Source organism: Anser anser (genome assembly GCF_964211835.1).
Source record: "Anser anser genome assembly, chromosome: 2".
In the NCBI taxonomy this organism is placed as follows: Eukaryota; Metazoa; Chordata; class Aves; order Anseriformes; family Anatidae; genus Anser; species Anser anser.
Window position 1 is genome coordinate 155,936,230 of NC_139721.1, and position 15,620 is coordinate 155,951,849.

At 41.2% G+C, this 15,620-nt stretch overlaps 1 protein-coding gene across 2 annotated transcripts in view; it reads left to right on the forward strand.

Moving 5' to 3' along the window:
• Positions 1 to 15,620, forward strand: part of PRKAG2 (protein kinase AMP-activated non-catalytic subunit gamma 2) — a 217,208-nt gene that overhangs the window by 16,931 nt on the left and 184,657 nt on the right. The window contains exon 1 of one of the 2 annotated variants that reach the window (XM_083824660.1): positions 7,811 to 7,973. The exons of the other annotated variant lie outside the window; for it this stretch is intronic. Within the exon in view, the coding sequence (XP_083680786.1) occupies positions 7,860 to 7,973 (114 nt within the window). The 5' untranslated portion in view covers positions 7,811 to 7,859. Of the gene's footprint in view, positions 1 to 7,810; positions 7,974 to 15,620 lie in introns of those variants that run through there. 2 annotated transcript variants of the gene reach the window in all.

Here is a 15,620-nt window from a genome sequence, read left to right on the forward strand (position 1 = left end):
CAAAGAAGTGGACTCTTGGAGGGTGTCCAGGTTTTTATTGATGGGGTATTTGATCCAAATATTTTTTTTAAAACTCTCCTGAAAAGAAAGCCTGGTGTTAGAGCCAACATAACATAATAACCCTAATGGACTGCCCTCCTCTGTATTCTTCCTTCTGCACGTTTGGCAGAAATGTATGAGTTAATACCCAAATTGCCTGGAAGTATCATTATTTCTGATTTAAAGCCTGGAAAGCAAGAACATAAAAGGTAACTTGCCCAAGTCCATAGCAAGATGGAAAGTAGAGCTTATAGGCTCCCTAGTCTTGTACATTAGCTAAAACATCATGCTTAAAGCCAGATTGATCTAGGTAAATCAGCACTGGCAGATGTCTTGGCCCACACTAGTCCTGATCCCGCGCTGACTCTGTATGGAGCTTTTCATATGTAAGATCAACAGTAATGAGCCTTCCTTTGGCTGCAGAAATTTACCTGTGATGAAGTACATAGGAGTTGCCAGACTCCTATGTAAATAGATTTACTGCCTTCGGTTGGGGATGATGTCAATTTGACCCAGTCGAAGCAGAATCAGATAGCACTGTGAGCCTATGGCTCCCCATAAAACATCCATTCTCTGCCATTCATTGTTGTTAATGATGGATAATGTTGTTGCTGATGGAAATAAGCCAGTTTTAAATCAGGAGTGGGAAAGTAGAGCCTTGCCTTAAACTGAGCACAGCTGCTCTTTTGTTACTCGAGTTGTGCACAAGGGCGAGCAGGGTTTTGGCATGCTCTTGGCTCCATAAAAGCTCTGCTGAGGGAGCAGCGGAAGTTACTCCCACTATTTTAAAAGCCAGGTCACCAGACTCCCAAAGTTACAGCAGCTGATGCCTCTGGAGAGCCGTCTGTTCCCTAAGCCCTGGGGAGAGCTGAGGAAGAGCGTATGCTGCGAAAGACTCCCTCACCGTGGGAACCGTGGTTTGAACCTGGAAAGACGGTGACAAATCAGCTCAGCATTCTGCTACTGAGGGTCTGCTTTTCATATATAAGACAAAAGCAGTCTTCCGGGTGGCTGAGACAGGTGAAAGTAGGGACAGGGACCATGGTGGTGGCTGGTCAATGCTTAAAGTGAAAAAGAACAGTGTTGGTACATTTGCTTTCTAAACCATTTTGAGGAAGCCTTTTTTTCTTCTCTTTCTCTATCCTATTTCAGTTTTAATTTCACTTTTAAAACTTTCCTTTCCTCTTTTTGAGCTTCTCTTTCAAGTCTAGCTAAAAATATAATATTTCAGATGTGAAAAAAAAGTATCTTTCATGTGTTTGCTTGTTTTTCTAAGCTATTCATTAGGTTTGCAGAGATCGTTTCTGTTTGTTGGTTGATTTAGATAAGTCGGATCATCTTGATTCCACTTTGGAGTCATCATCCAACTCCTCACCAAACCTTGGGGCATTTCAGACCCTTGTGTAAGCGGATGATCTGTTTTTATGAGTAGTATCCCATGTTTGTGACATATATATGCATAGGGGTGTGTCTGCACACACCCCTATTTCCATGCGTACTTTTGCATTTAATCCACGTGACACATCTGGTGTGAGGTTTCCGAGAAGGACATGGAGCAAGGACTTCTTACAACAGGCTTCGCATGTTTTGATGTAGGTCTAGCAAAAGAATGTGGTTGGCATACTCTGAACGCTGAAATGGTGTCTCTCTGAGACACGTGGTCACATGTTGCATACCAGTCTCTTTCCAAATCTGGAAAATGGTCCAGAATTAACTTTCTGAATCATCCTATATTTTTTATGATAACCCTCACATCATACGTAGAATGACTTTTCTTTCCAGATGTCAGTAGCCTTTTCTGATCTTCTATTCATTGGATATCTTGGCTGCTTCTGTTCTGCAGATCTATCAGCTAAGGGGTCTCCACAACTGCTTAAACCTGGAAAAACTACTAGAAATAATTACCACATCTTTTCCTTCTCGTTGTAGTATATGTACAAAACAAGAAGAAGCCTTCTTTTAACCTGCCGTTTATTTCCATTTCCTGCTCCTGTAGGAAAATACTGTAGGCAGCCCCATCATAACTTCCTTGTAAGAAACTCCATCAGTCTGCAGAGCAGTTACGTTTTTTGTCCCCGTTGCTCTTGCTAGAATGTTGCTCCAGAATTTCAGTCTTTCCATTCCTAATTTCCAACCCAAGTTTATTCACAATCTGTTTCCATCTGACGATTGCACCCACAAAGTGTCCTTTATCTCTCTTCTCCCTCGGTGGTGTTTGTCCACCGTATGTAATTTTGGAGCGCGATCGCACACGCTCTCAGCTGTCGACTGCAAAGCTGAGCAAGCCAATCTCTTTTAGTCACGTCCCGTAAGAGAGCCTCCGTTCTGCTCGTCATCAAAATAGTCTGTCGGTGCACCTGTTCCCAGCTGAATTAACCTTTCCTGAGCACAGATGACCAGAGCTGTACACATTATTCCAGATGAGTTTTCACAATGCTAATATATATATCTTATTAAAGCTTTTTATCTGCTCTGAAGGCTTCCTGACATGCTCTGTAACCACAGGTGCTCTATCCATAGCAGCATTACAATGATAGCTCCTTGTTAACCTTTAGAGACTGCTACACTTCAGATCATCTCTACCCAGCTGCTAAATTCTCAGGTTTTTAGACAAAATTATAGTCCATAAGAACATGAATTCAGGGAATAAACTAAATTCATTAAATCAAATTAATAAAATTAGCCTTGATTCTTTTCCTTCACTCAGTGATGTTATCCAGTCCTTCCAGTGAGCTACTCTGGTGCTTCTGCTAGTGAGTGAGCCTGGTAGCTTCGTATCATCACCAGGCTGTCTGCCTCAGCTTAAAATATTTTGAGGGGACTCTTGAGCTAAAATGAACAAAACTATTTCCAAAACAGTGGCAGAGAAAAAAACAAAACCAAAAAAACTATGTTGTTCATCTGGGTTTTAAAAAACCGCTTCTTTGCACTAGGGACATGAAATTCCTTGCTCTCCCCCATGCTGCCTGGCGTGTCAGCAGGAAGGAGCACAGGAGAGGGCTAACAAAGAGGGGTTCACCATCTACAAACTAAATCTTGGAAGAACATACTAAGAAATTGAGGTCTCTTCCACAATTATCTGGCTTAGCATTAGGCCAGAGTTGGGTGGAGTCTCACAGAGACACCCAAAGATGGATCTGTGCTACCCTGTGAGATTTCAAGGTCTTAGTGAAAATGATAGATCTTTTTAATTTAACGTATATATATTAATATGACAAATCGTTTAATTTTCTAACTTTACCTTTTTTTCATTCAGGTTTTAGCTAAAACTTGACAAAATATAGATCACCAGAACAGGGCTTACATTTGCAAAGTGTTTGTATAGCATTTGCTATAGGTTGTATAGCATATAGACTTCTTGTTGCAGAAGTACAAGTGAAAATAGATCCATTCAGTGCAGGAAGATGATTTCATTACTTTACCAAATTGCTAAAGGTAAGACAGAATTAAGCACATTTAGTTAGGACTACTTTTGTCATCCTTACAGCAGTAGTAGCTGTCTATATCTTTACCTTTACAGTAGAGTCATTTGTGCAAGCAAATGGGCTTGGTGGTGTGGCTGAAACAACACGATCCCTGAAGCTGAGCCTTCTTATACTTTGATCTCCCTCTGTTTAGGGCAACCCGACTTTCAAGCATGGTATACTGAAGGGCTATGTAGTTCTTGAGAGAATCTGAGCTCATCTGGAGTAGAAGTTGCTCAGACTCTGCTTCAAGATCTTCATCAGCTTGCTTGACAGACTGATAATGCTTGGGCTAATTCCAAGAGCTTTTTCTTCTCTTTCTGCTACATTTTATAAACCTTTCTGGTGTCCTATTTCCCTTTTTATTTCCACTTTTCCTTTTCTGTTACTTGTTTTCTCCCATCTGTTTGAAGGGTATGAACCGTACTTTTTCAGTGGGGATATTGAAGGAAAATAAAAGGTTAATATAAGTTCTGGGCAAATAATGATTTGTTTCCAACAGTGCTACCAGCTGAATTCGCTTTCAGCTGCATTGTGTGCTGAAAACTGATGACTTACAATTGGCTTAAGCTGACAGCGAGGCTGGAGCAGCTGTTGTGTTGCAGAACAGCAGAAACTTGCAGAAATAACTCTTTTCCTTAAAGCTGAAAAAGAGTGGTGTTTGCTCCCCCACCCCTTCCCATGTAAGCAGGTGTGCTGAAGGTTTTCCTGAGAATTTAGATTCCCGCTGAGAAAGCAGCAAGATTTCAAGAACAAAGCTGTTTGCACACGTGTAAGCTAATGTAGTGAAATATTTAAGTGATCTCTTTGGTAATGTTTATGCTTTAGTAAGGATTTGTGTGTGTGTGTGTGGATTTAGCACTTCCGAAACAGTTGCTGGTTTCCAGCCCTGTAGTGGTGGGTTTATCCAGAGAGCAAATACCACCTAAAGCCTGGCCTGGCATCGCCTTTGTCTCGGCTGCCAATCCAGACCCCCTTGAGAGGATGCTGAGTGTCCATTTCAATGCCTCTTCAGCCCACAACCACCCTGAAAGGGCTCGAGAAGTTATGCTTCTCTGAAAACTGCGATGCTTTTATGTTGCAGACTTTGGGCCTTTTGAATTTCAACCAAGTAGAAATTCACCTCATGGCTGTGAAGGTGATTTACGAGGCCGTTTTCTGGGAGGGCTGTGCCAAGGAAATTGTCTCTCTGTGGCTGGTGCTTGTCAAGAGAAGCCGGTTGCTGCTCTCGTGACCATTATTCCTACCAGCTCCTCTTCCTGCTGTGCTGCCCCTATGACCAACGTACTTCTAACAGAGAGGATTTTCTTCTGGGCAAAAGTGTTTTTATAAAGGCACCTGGAGTCTTTTCACCTAGCAATGGTGCTGCTGCTTCCCCTGGGGCTGCAGTGTGTACCCTGACATGCGTCAGTGTGTGTTCAGCACTGCTGTAAATGCTGAGCGCTTCGTTGTTTCCTTAATCCGTGCTGACTCCACCATTTCTGGGCATTATCAGGAAAGCACTCACCTCAGTAGCAATCGCGTGTGGTCCACCGGGCATCTTGTTCTTTCCTGCGTCATCCCGGGAAGTGGCATGAAGGCTGGCTAGATCTTCCCTCTAAAGAGAGGGGGAAAACAAAGGGAAGGAGTAGCGTAAGTGACTCTTCTTATCAGCAAGAAAGAGGATTTGTTTTCTCACAGACTAAGCTGCTAATGCTGAATGACATAAAGAAAGAGATAAAGAGAGCTGCTAAGTCTCTGGGGAGGGTTGTGGGGACAAAGTATGCTCTCCAAGGGGATACAAAAGACAAAACAAAGCAAAACCAACATAGTTATGGAAATTAAAAATAAGCCCCTCCAAGAGGAGGATTAGCAGAGGAAATGAGCAGCAGGCAACAAAATCATGACATCCCGATCAGGGACCCCATGGCCAATAGTGGCTGATGAAGATCATCCTCCAAGTAACAGAGATAAGATCTATAAGTAAGAGAAGAGGAATTAAAAGGGTAAGGGGCCTAATTTTCCCTCTCTTCTTCCAAAATAGTTTATTATAGCTGCATTGTTTACAAGAGTTACTGTTTCAGGATGGGCTTTTCCCATATAAGCTGGCTTCCATTGATTAGTAACAAATAAGGTTCCAAGTCCACAGGTGGAAAAGGTCTTCTTCTGATATACATACTTCCTGAAATAGATAAATATACATGAAATACCAGAGAAAGATATCCAAGAAAGTGCCTTTCTCAAAGAAAGGTACTGAAAGGCTAATAAATGGGTTTGAATATTTAGCTAAGAAGGGTAAATCACTTTCCCAGAACCCTGAAAGCAAATAAGTAAATACCAATATCATAAAATTAAGTGAATAGGCTGAAATGGAGGTGGCAGAAAGTCTGAGCATTGCTGATGGCTAAGTACCCAAAGGATTACTTACAGATAGAGGAGCTCCCACTAAAATCTGTGATATTCCTGACAAATAGAACTTCATAAGGGTCAGACAAGGTGTCCACTGTTTTCACCAGTGGGACATGGTGAAAAGAATGGGTGGAAGAAGCAAGAGCAGCAAGACCAACTTTAGAAATTTAGCAGGTTTTCTGGAGTTGGATTTGTCTATTCATAAGCCATTTTACCACTTCTCAACTTGATCTAGTATCAGTGGAAATGGAGATCCGAGACAGAACAGCCAAAGACAGCCTGGCGTATCTTGGTACTTCCCTCAAATTAAGCTTATTTAATTGAACTGAATTTTTAAGGTTTTAGAGAAATAGAAGCGCTACTGATTATTGGCGTGATCTATTCTTAGCTCTTGCCACGGGTTTTGCTATATTTGCCATCTGAGCTTCTCGTGTGCTGGACAACACAAAGCAGAGCTGCTTTAAAACAGAACAGCCGACTTGTTATTAGTAGCTTGTTTGTTTGTCCTTAGGCCTATTTATAAAAACAGCCCCAGGAATTCTGCCAGCAGCCCAACCACTAAACAATTACAGATCTTTTCTCGGAGCACTGTGTTCAAATCTATGCAATAATTCAGCAGCAAACCAGGGCCCTGCTCACATGTGTATGAAAGTAGCCATTTTTGTGTGCAGCACTTTTTTTTTTTTTAAATGAAAACATAGTCTCAAAAAGTATCCATGCTGATGCATATAAAAGTCCCAAATTTATCACTGCCAGTTTAGTGAAACCAGGCCCACAAGTAAGATATGCAGAACTCAAAAGAAAGTCAAAATGGTCAAATAAATATTAACCAAAAACTATACATAGGCTGCAAACTCAGACAAGGAATTCAGGAGACTGGTACTCACATGGGGCCAGGCTTTCCAGCTCCCTCCAGTTAGCTAGGTTTAAGTGGAAAATAAAAAGGAACACCTCTGTGAGGGAGAAGATTCATCTTACTTTGAAAGGACACGGTAACATCTGGTTTTATCGTGGTATGATATTTCACGGATATTAATTTGTGATTGTGGTAGACAGTTGAATGTTTTTTCACAGTTAGTGTTGCAATGCAGATGAAATGCACTCCTTAATTAGTGGATGTAGCACTACAGGGATCGAATGATAGTCCCTTGATGGCAAAAATACAGGAGAAGTGGAAGGAGCCTTAACCATTTGCTTTTGTTTTTGTTCAGACTGCTGTAACAGCATAACAAGAGGATTTTGTGAGGATATCTTGTTAAACAGCAGACAGTAAACAAGGCTAGTGAATGTAATGAAAGGTAGGAATGTTCAAATGAGACTCTTTGGGGGAAAAGGAGAGTGCTAGCTGAGCAGATCTATTCGATGGAAATTACAAACTTTGCACAAGGCTGCCTCGGCTGGATCACTTCTGGGTACGAAGTACAGAAGTCATGAACTGGAACATCTCTGCTTGGGGAACGTGTGTTTGTTAACCAGATCGGTTGTGTGTCAGGGGTTTGAAATGTTCTTTCTGCACTGAAAATATTTGCTTGCATTTGATAGATGTGATGCAAGGTTTTGACAGTTTTGCATTTGTTTTATAATTTCAGCCTTAAGGAAGATCTAGAATTTGGGATTTAACCCCAAATCACTGTGAAATTAGATCTTTAGATGTTGGGCTTTTAAAATTGTTTTATTATTATTTTATTACATTCTAGTCTTCCCTGGAGGGAAAACAAAGCAAACCTGCCTGGCTGCTGCCGTGGAGAGGTGTGGCAGGGACACTTTGTCCCAGGGATACCTTAGGCCCAGATTATATAAATACACCCTTGAAACATTTAATCCTTCTATTCATGTCTGAAGATTGAGGCAAATCCTGAAGTAGCTTAAAAACCAGTTGTTGTGCGTAGGACAAGAGTTGGGAACTCGGAAAGCCCATCTCCTTTTCCTCTTTGCACGTATTTCTGGAAAACATGCTCTGTTAAAGGTATGACAGAGGCAGAGCCACCGCATCTCCAGTGTGCACAGCAAGCTGAAGGGATGCAGAGCATGGATGGTGGAAGCCCACAGCATCGTCTGCTTCTCCTCCCACACAACAGCCTGGTAATGTGAATGAAAAAGTTTGCATTTTAGGAGGAATACTCTGTCCCTGTTTGCTATTCAGGTTAATGAAAAAAACTCAAGGTGTCAAATTTTGGATACCATGGCTTAAAAATGAAGTTATTCATTATTGGAAAGCGTCTCTATTTTGCTCTTGAACTAGGAAGTGAGGGATTTGGAAAGAATCCTGCAGTATTTGTATAAGCTTTTTTCTTATAATTTGTCTGTTCTGTCATGTGCAAGCTAGTCTATAATACTGGGCTAAGGAGCAGATGAAAACTTTAAAGTGTTAAGTTCTGATAAGTTAGTAACTTTTTGATTCTTTTCTCTTTTTTCTTTTTCTTCATAAAGTTTCAAAATGGGGAGCTGAGAAAATAAGTAGCTCTCAGTCTCAGTTCCTCCTTTTTGCAGAGGGCCCTTGTTGAACTGCCTTGTTCTCCCTTCCTTACAGACAGATTATTCAGTCACTGTTCTTTATATAAAGGGTTAAGATCTGATGATGTTGAAACCAGTCTCCTGTTTACAATCATTGCAGAACTGTAGTATGGAAATTTCCATCTGCAGCAAGATTAAAAAAAAAATAAAAAAAATCCCTGCTGATTTTTTGAAGGTTTAGATCCAAATAAAGAAATAGTGGCTGAGTCAAGCATATTAATTCTGATTAGCACATACAGTGTGTCCAGCTAAATAAGTCCCCCATCCTTGGAAGAAATTAGCTTGCTCTGCTACTGCAGCCAGCAAAAGTTTTCAGTAGCAGCACAGAAACCACAGTTTCACTTGCAGAAGTACATAAGCTGCTAACCTCTGATGATCTTTCAGTGAGGTCCTCTGAAGTGCAGTGCTTCCTTCTCTAGGGAGGTATGATCAAGGTGAAAAAGTATTGACTTTGTAGCTATTGGTAGCAGTGGGTTAATTTTTTCATGTCATGCTGACACGGATAATTCTTTAGCTCTTCCATCTGTTTGGGCAAGGACAAATACAAGGATGTTGATACTTTTGGAGAGTTGAGTCCATAGCACAACATGTCTGACAGATAATTATTATTATTATTATTTTGAGAAGGAAAATAGATCTGTATATCCCACAGGCCTTTTGAGGAAACTAGACAGATGCTCAGCTTCTCTAAAAGTAAGATCAGTGTTGTCTTGGTTTCACTTGCTACATCTTACCCATTTCCAGAATTACTAAGGGTGTAATTTCACGTAGAAGTTGGATTTTCTGTATCAGTTCTGTATCACTTCACCTGTCCCGCTGCAACCACTGCTACCTCTCCTGCTCCTCCCGCAGCCCAGCAGTGTAACAGTGGTGTAATGTTTGCACGGAGAACAGAGCAGGACAGGGCTTACATTTAAAACATTGAAAACTTCAAGACTTGCATTAAGAGCCCTGGTATTAATATTTTCTATTGTCCTGGAATTTAAATTACTGTTGCTGTGTTAAGTTCCTGACAGTAGCATAATACAAAAAGCAAATTTTATGAAAAAATTCCCAGTTGTGGTTTTGGGAAGAGGATCTTTCCAAGCTGATGTTTTTAAGTTGTGTACATGGTGAAGTTTGCCACTGGACCAGTTCAAGAAAGAGCATTTTATATGTTTGTGAAACTGTCTTGCTGGGCCTGAGAGGCAGGACCAGCATTTTTGCAGGCTCTGTTGGGCACCTCCGTGCCCTGGCTGCTGAGCGTGGCAAAATCATCCAAACCATGTGCCCAAGTTATCTGCAGGCTGCTCTGGGTGCCTGTGGGTTTCCTTCACGAGAGCGAAATTGAGGTTGTTCCACTTCCTCCTATTTTGTATTTAGGACAAGTTATAATTAATCTGCTGTTGCCTTTGTAAACCCCAACCCAAAGTTGTACATAAGCAATACTAATCAAGGTTAATAATTCAACGCTGTGGTGATTTATATTTTTAGAGGCCTCTACAAGCATTTCATAGTTGACTGTCAACGTTTTTGTTGTAACTGAGCATCACACTCATTTTTTAGCTGGAGAAACCTCTTGCTGAACTGCAGAGCTGTGTTGGAAGCACAAGTAAAACGAACAGTGGCATTGGGACAGGCTCCAGCAACACGTTTTGGAAAATTAAGGCAAGATGCAATGAGTTTGGCAGGGGAGAATACACGAAAACACATAACCTTTAGATTCACTGGGAAGAGCGAGCATCCCCAGACAGCATCCTGCACCACACGTGTAGTATCTATGGTGGTGATCTCCTGCTGGAGCAGCACGGCAGCTGGCTGGCTGGCTTTTTGTTGTGGTGTTATCACGTGTAGAGGTGTTGGCCTCATCCCCCTTAGCGTGCTGGTGAGCTCTAACAGTCAAGCGGGGTTTGCCCAGGGCAATGAGGAAGCAGCGTAAGAGCTGGGATCAGAACCTGCTTTTATGTGACCGCCTTTAAGCCGCCCGTCTCCACTGTTTGTGGCACAAGGAGTAATTAAGTGATTACTTTTAGGCTGGTTTATTCAGTCATGGAGTTGTTCCTGTGGTTGCATCCTTGCAGGAAAGGCAAGTGGATGTTAAAAAGGAGAATGTGGGTGTCAGAAGTACAGATTGGGTTTGCTTGCATACAGTCCTCCTAATTTGTACACAGCAAAAACTCTACAGTGGAGGAGACTTAACATGACTTAACATCTTAAATGTGAGACAAACTCCACAGCTGTGAGGGAGATCACAAAAAGCTTTTGGGGCTTTATCACTGCAGAGAGATATGCTTGTAAGATGTGACTGGGTCAGCATGTGTGGGTTCACGTGGCCACATTAGCAAAACACGGACACGTCATATTAGAGGTGAAATCCTCACAGTGGCCAAGTCAATGTTTTGATTTTTTCTGCCAGTGATTTTAGTCAGAGCCAGGATTTCACCCTAGGTCTATAATCTTGTGTAATCTTCCTTTGAAGTTGTGTGGATTTTTAAACATTGTCTTACATAACACCAAAACAATTCATTACCCACACAACATTGTCTGTTTTCCTGCATAACCAAAACTGTATGTTGCAAATGTCCTCAGCAAAAGCTGAATGATGTTTGATGTTGAATTTTTCTTTTTGTTTGTTTGTTTTTTAAATATGGGGATGTTTTTTGAGCCATTTTGATGGTGTCGGTGAATTTTTCTTTCAACCCCCTGGTCTTACCCCATAGCTAACCATGCTTTAAGTAAGAGGTTGGAGTAAAGACTTTGCATAGATCCCTTCCAACCTGCATTATCCTCTGATCTTATTATTTATATCTTATGATTTAGATGACTTTTAGAAAAGAAATGTCTTTTAGACATTTGAATAAAGAACTGATATGCTGCTGGAAATGCAGTTTGTACCCTTAATGTGAATATAATCATCAACCACAGTTCCCAGTAGGAAACTCTGGGATTAGGTTTATATCAGTGCATATTCGGGAGCCTGTAACCTCAGACTGGGTCCACTGAAACCTGAAGAAATTTCATCTCTATCTTATGTGGAGCCACAATTTTACCCTAGCATCAACATAACATCTAGGATGTTGAAAGCTACAGGTGTGGTTTGAGTCTGCAGAGCTAAAAGAGAAGGTGAGGGGGAACACCTTCAGGGCAGTAGTTTAATGCTTCCATTTCACAGTGAATTAGAGGAGTAGCAGCCAACAAAACTTTATTTTGGGGGGAGGGCTCCCTATGTTGCTTCAGAAGGGATTGTTTCTTTCAGATAATGAGATGATAATGGGTCTTGGGAGGTTTCCGAGATGAGACTGGCCAAAGCCCTGTGCAACTTGGTCTGCGTTCATCGCTTACCCTTATTTGAGCAGGGGACTAGAAACCCTGAAATACCTTCCGTTCTGAATTATTCCGTGATCTTGAATCATGCACAACTCTCCTCATAAGCATTAGTAGGTCCTTGTCAAACACAGATGATGAGTGATGACAGGACATGAGATAAAAACAGTCTGCTATTAAATTCCTCATGGGATGTTCTACCTGTAGTTAATGTATCTGAGCCTTTGGTGCCTGTTGTGTTCAGGTCTGGAAATCACTGGTGAAAGGGACACAGCAGCTCAAACCCAAGTGCCTGGGAGGAATGGAGAAATTGTTGTAGGGCATTCCTTGGCCTCTGCAGAAATCAAACTGTGTGGGAAGAATTGCCTTTGAGGGATTATGGATCTTTGTTGCTGTTTTCATTGAAGTAAATTCCTGTTTCCTTTTCGTGCTAAGCCTTGTGTAGATATACACTGAAAGAAAAAATTTGCTCTGGGGAGTTCATATTATTTATGGTCAAAGATGAGGAAGGACTTCAACAAAAACAAACAACAGAGAAATGATTTAGTAAAAGTCAGAAAGTGTGTCAGCGATGGAGATGACAATTCAGCATCTTGTTCACTTGATCACATCATCTTTCAGGATTTAGGAATTCTCCTGTAATCTGCGTATGGGAAGACTTTATATTCTCTGGCAACAGCATCTTAATTCAGTAGTACAATTGCTGTTGACCTGGACAAGTTTATATCCCTGTGTTTATATCCATATATTCACAAACAGTTAAGGAAAAATTTCTGGTTATATTAATTCATCTATATTGTCAGTTTAATAAGGTCGCTTTTTCAACCTTATACCTCGATATTTGGGGTTTTGTTAAAAATACTCAGCTGGCACTTCCTGTTTCCTTGTGGTTTCTTCATTTGTGTCATTTTTATCTTAACCATTTTTCAATATTTAATTTCCTTTCAAATTTTCCCCTCTTAAAAAAAACCAACCAAATAAAAAAAACCCTCTCTCTTTACAAATCAGTTATGTTTGAATGAACGTCCATGTATTTGATGCTAACATTTGCTGTAGAGCACATCTTTTTAAGGCTGTGAGTTTTCTTTGGTGAGGGTTAACTTCATAACACTCTGAGGTGACTGTTCCAGCCTGGGAATTGTTTCAAGTGGTAGATTAAGAGGTTTATGAGGAGGTTTGTTGAAAGTACTTCGGAACGCAGGATTTGCAATAGCAGGTGAAATAATTTGTCAGTTAAGTCTGGTAACTCGCCTCCAGTAGTTGTCAGTCTCTAATGCCATGGTGAAAATTTGTTCTCTTTTCTCAGCTTCCCTTGAGCAACGGGGCTGGTTCCTTGTGTGGGGCGTTATAGGATAAGTGTGGGAAAACGTGGACTGTGTTTTAAAAGAACAATTAAGCTCCTTACGCTGCAAATTTGAGCCATATTTTTAAATTTAGGATTTGGTGTGAAAATGTTCCGGCTGTAAGCAATCTGGTTTTTGTTCTCCGAAATACATGGGACAGAAAGCTTTGCCAGAGGCCTGTTCTCTAATTTCTTCGAAGTAATGTGTTTTTCTACAGAAGTCAGTACAGTCCAAAGCAAAAGAACAAGCTAGGCTTGATGATGTCCCAAGAACTTCTTTAAGAAAATAATTGGTAAACTAAACTAAGCAATTTTAAGCTAAATTAAGCAATGAGATGACCGTGCTGCTCACTACCACATTCTGGATCCTCTCATTGGTGATGGCAGGCAAAAACTGAGAGGTATTTGAGGAGTATCTGGTATTTGGGGCTAAAGGAAGCAAGTTCTGCTCTTCTGACTGCTGACCTGCCATCCTCCTCCTGCCTGACGTGTCACAACACTGCACCTTCCTTGTCATCATCCCAAGGAATGTCTTCATCAGTTTGGATGGAAAGATGGACATATTTAAGAGTGTAGTCTCTTTATTTAGTTCCTGAATGCCACCTAAATATGAAGGTTTTGTTTTCTGTTTTTATTTCTTTCCCCTATTCCTCTTTTTTTTTATTTTTTTTTTCCATAGAGAGCATGTGCTGTGATTAGTCATGCGCCTTTTCGTTTGCCTTAAAGCTCAGCACCTGAAGGAAAACCTTGAATGGTATGAACATTGCTGCAGGTTGGATGTGTTACTGCATGGCTGTACCATGGCTGTACCATGCCTGTGTTTCTCCAGATAAAAGCAACAGGAACAAAGAACTGTGTTGAAATGAAAATTTTAAAGTTTCGGATGCTTTGAATTCTCTTTCCTCCTTTCTGCACCCATAATATATATAAATATATATATATTATTTTTTTTTAAATTGTGCTTATTGCTTTGACACTAATCAGGCCAATGTTTTTGTGCATTGAAACTCCAAAACTTGCTTAATTATTAATTGTTTTACTGGGACAGGGTCATAGTTCACCCTTGCACTCTCAGCACCTACGTATAATGTGAATATTGTCTCAGGAAGCCCACTGTGGTGGAGCAGGGCTTTCCTCAGTGATTCTGCTCTGCGTTATCCACCCAGCACTGGTGTTACACGTGCCTCTGTCCCACGAGGAAAAATCCAGAGGCAGCAGAGCAAATGAGAGCATTGGTGTGACGTAGTGTGACAGTACAGTGCCAACCAGTTCACCTCTCCCAAACTCCAGCCCTCATCTTCTCGCTGATCTTGGAGCTGGTTGCAGAAGGGTGTGTTGGGAGAGGAGCCTTTATGAACTGAGACGCTTTTTTTTTCCTCCTGAATCGGTGATTGACTTTATGGGCAGTCCTTGTTCTGCGTTCTTACCATAAGCGAAATGGAACGTGCTCGGGTATTTTGCAAGAATGCTGAGATGTAGCTAAAGTGTTTGGTGAACAACTTGGGTGGGATTTTAGCCTGGCTGGAGCATTTTGCAACGCAAACAAAGAATAAGAAAAAGACCTGATCAGGAAATCTACTTGACCTGTTTGTTAGTTAAGCTTTGTACTTTTTCTGGAGCTCACTTTCACCAAAGTGAGCCCTTGTTTTTGCTGAAGGGGAGGTGTGGAGTTTCTGCCAAAATAAAAGTGTTTCTAGGACCAAAGAACGGAGGGGAATGTGCAAATGAGGCCTTGGGAGATAGGTTGGCTCCTAAAGAAACTTGCCCATTCGCCATGGGAGGGGAGGACTGGCTGAAACCCACTGTGCACCGATCTGGGTAAAAGGCCTGGGTGCACAGGGAAAATTAATCACGGTGACTTGGTAGAAGGAACAACCAAGAATGGGTATCAGTATGTGTGTGTTTATTCACGTACTTCAGGGGTTATTTTTTAGGATAAGTATGTAATTTATTGAAAACTATAGGCTTTGCTTTTGATCCTGTCCTTGGAAAACTGTTGTCTGGAGTGACTAATTTGATTATATAAGCACTGAATGATAGTAGAAAAAAATATTACAAATATTATGATTGCAAGAATATTTTGAAAACTATAGCATGTGAGCTAGCTAGTAGAGGCACTTAAGACCGGGACTACTCTAATATATATTTTTATTTCCATTTGTGATGGGTGATGAAAGAGCAAGGTCTGATGTGTTGTGTTTTTATTTTTATTTTTTAAAAGAGTATTTAATTCCTGTTGTGGATCATCAGACAGCTCATAATTGTATCGTTGTGAGAGAAAACGATTGGAATGAATGGATTCAGCCCTTATGAAACCGAAACCAAGCTCTTAAGCCACATCTCCACGTGACACACTTCTTCGAAGCATTGGCCCATTCGAGACCTCAGAGGATCGTTCAGTGCAGCCTCTTGCACAAAGCTGGGTAGGTGTAGCTGGGCTGGGCTGAGGTCACACAGAGCCAGCAGGACTGATGAAAAGAGGGAATGGCTGCTTGTGCGGCATGTGGTTCTCCCACAACCAGCTCTTGTCCTGATACAGGTCAAGGAGCTGCCCGTGCAGAGTCCAGATG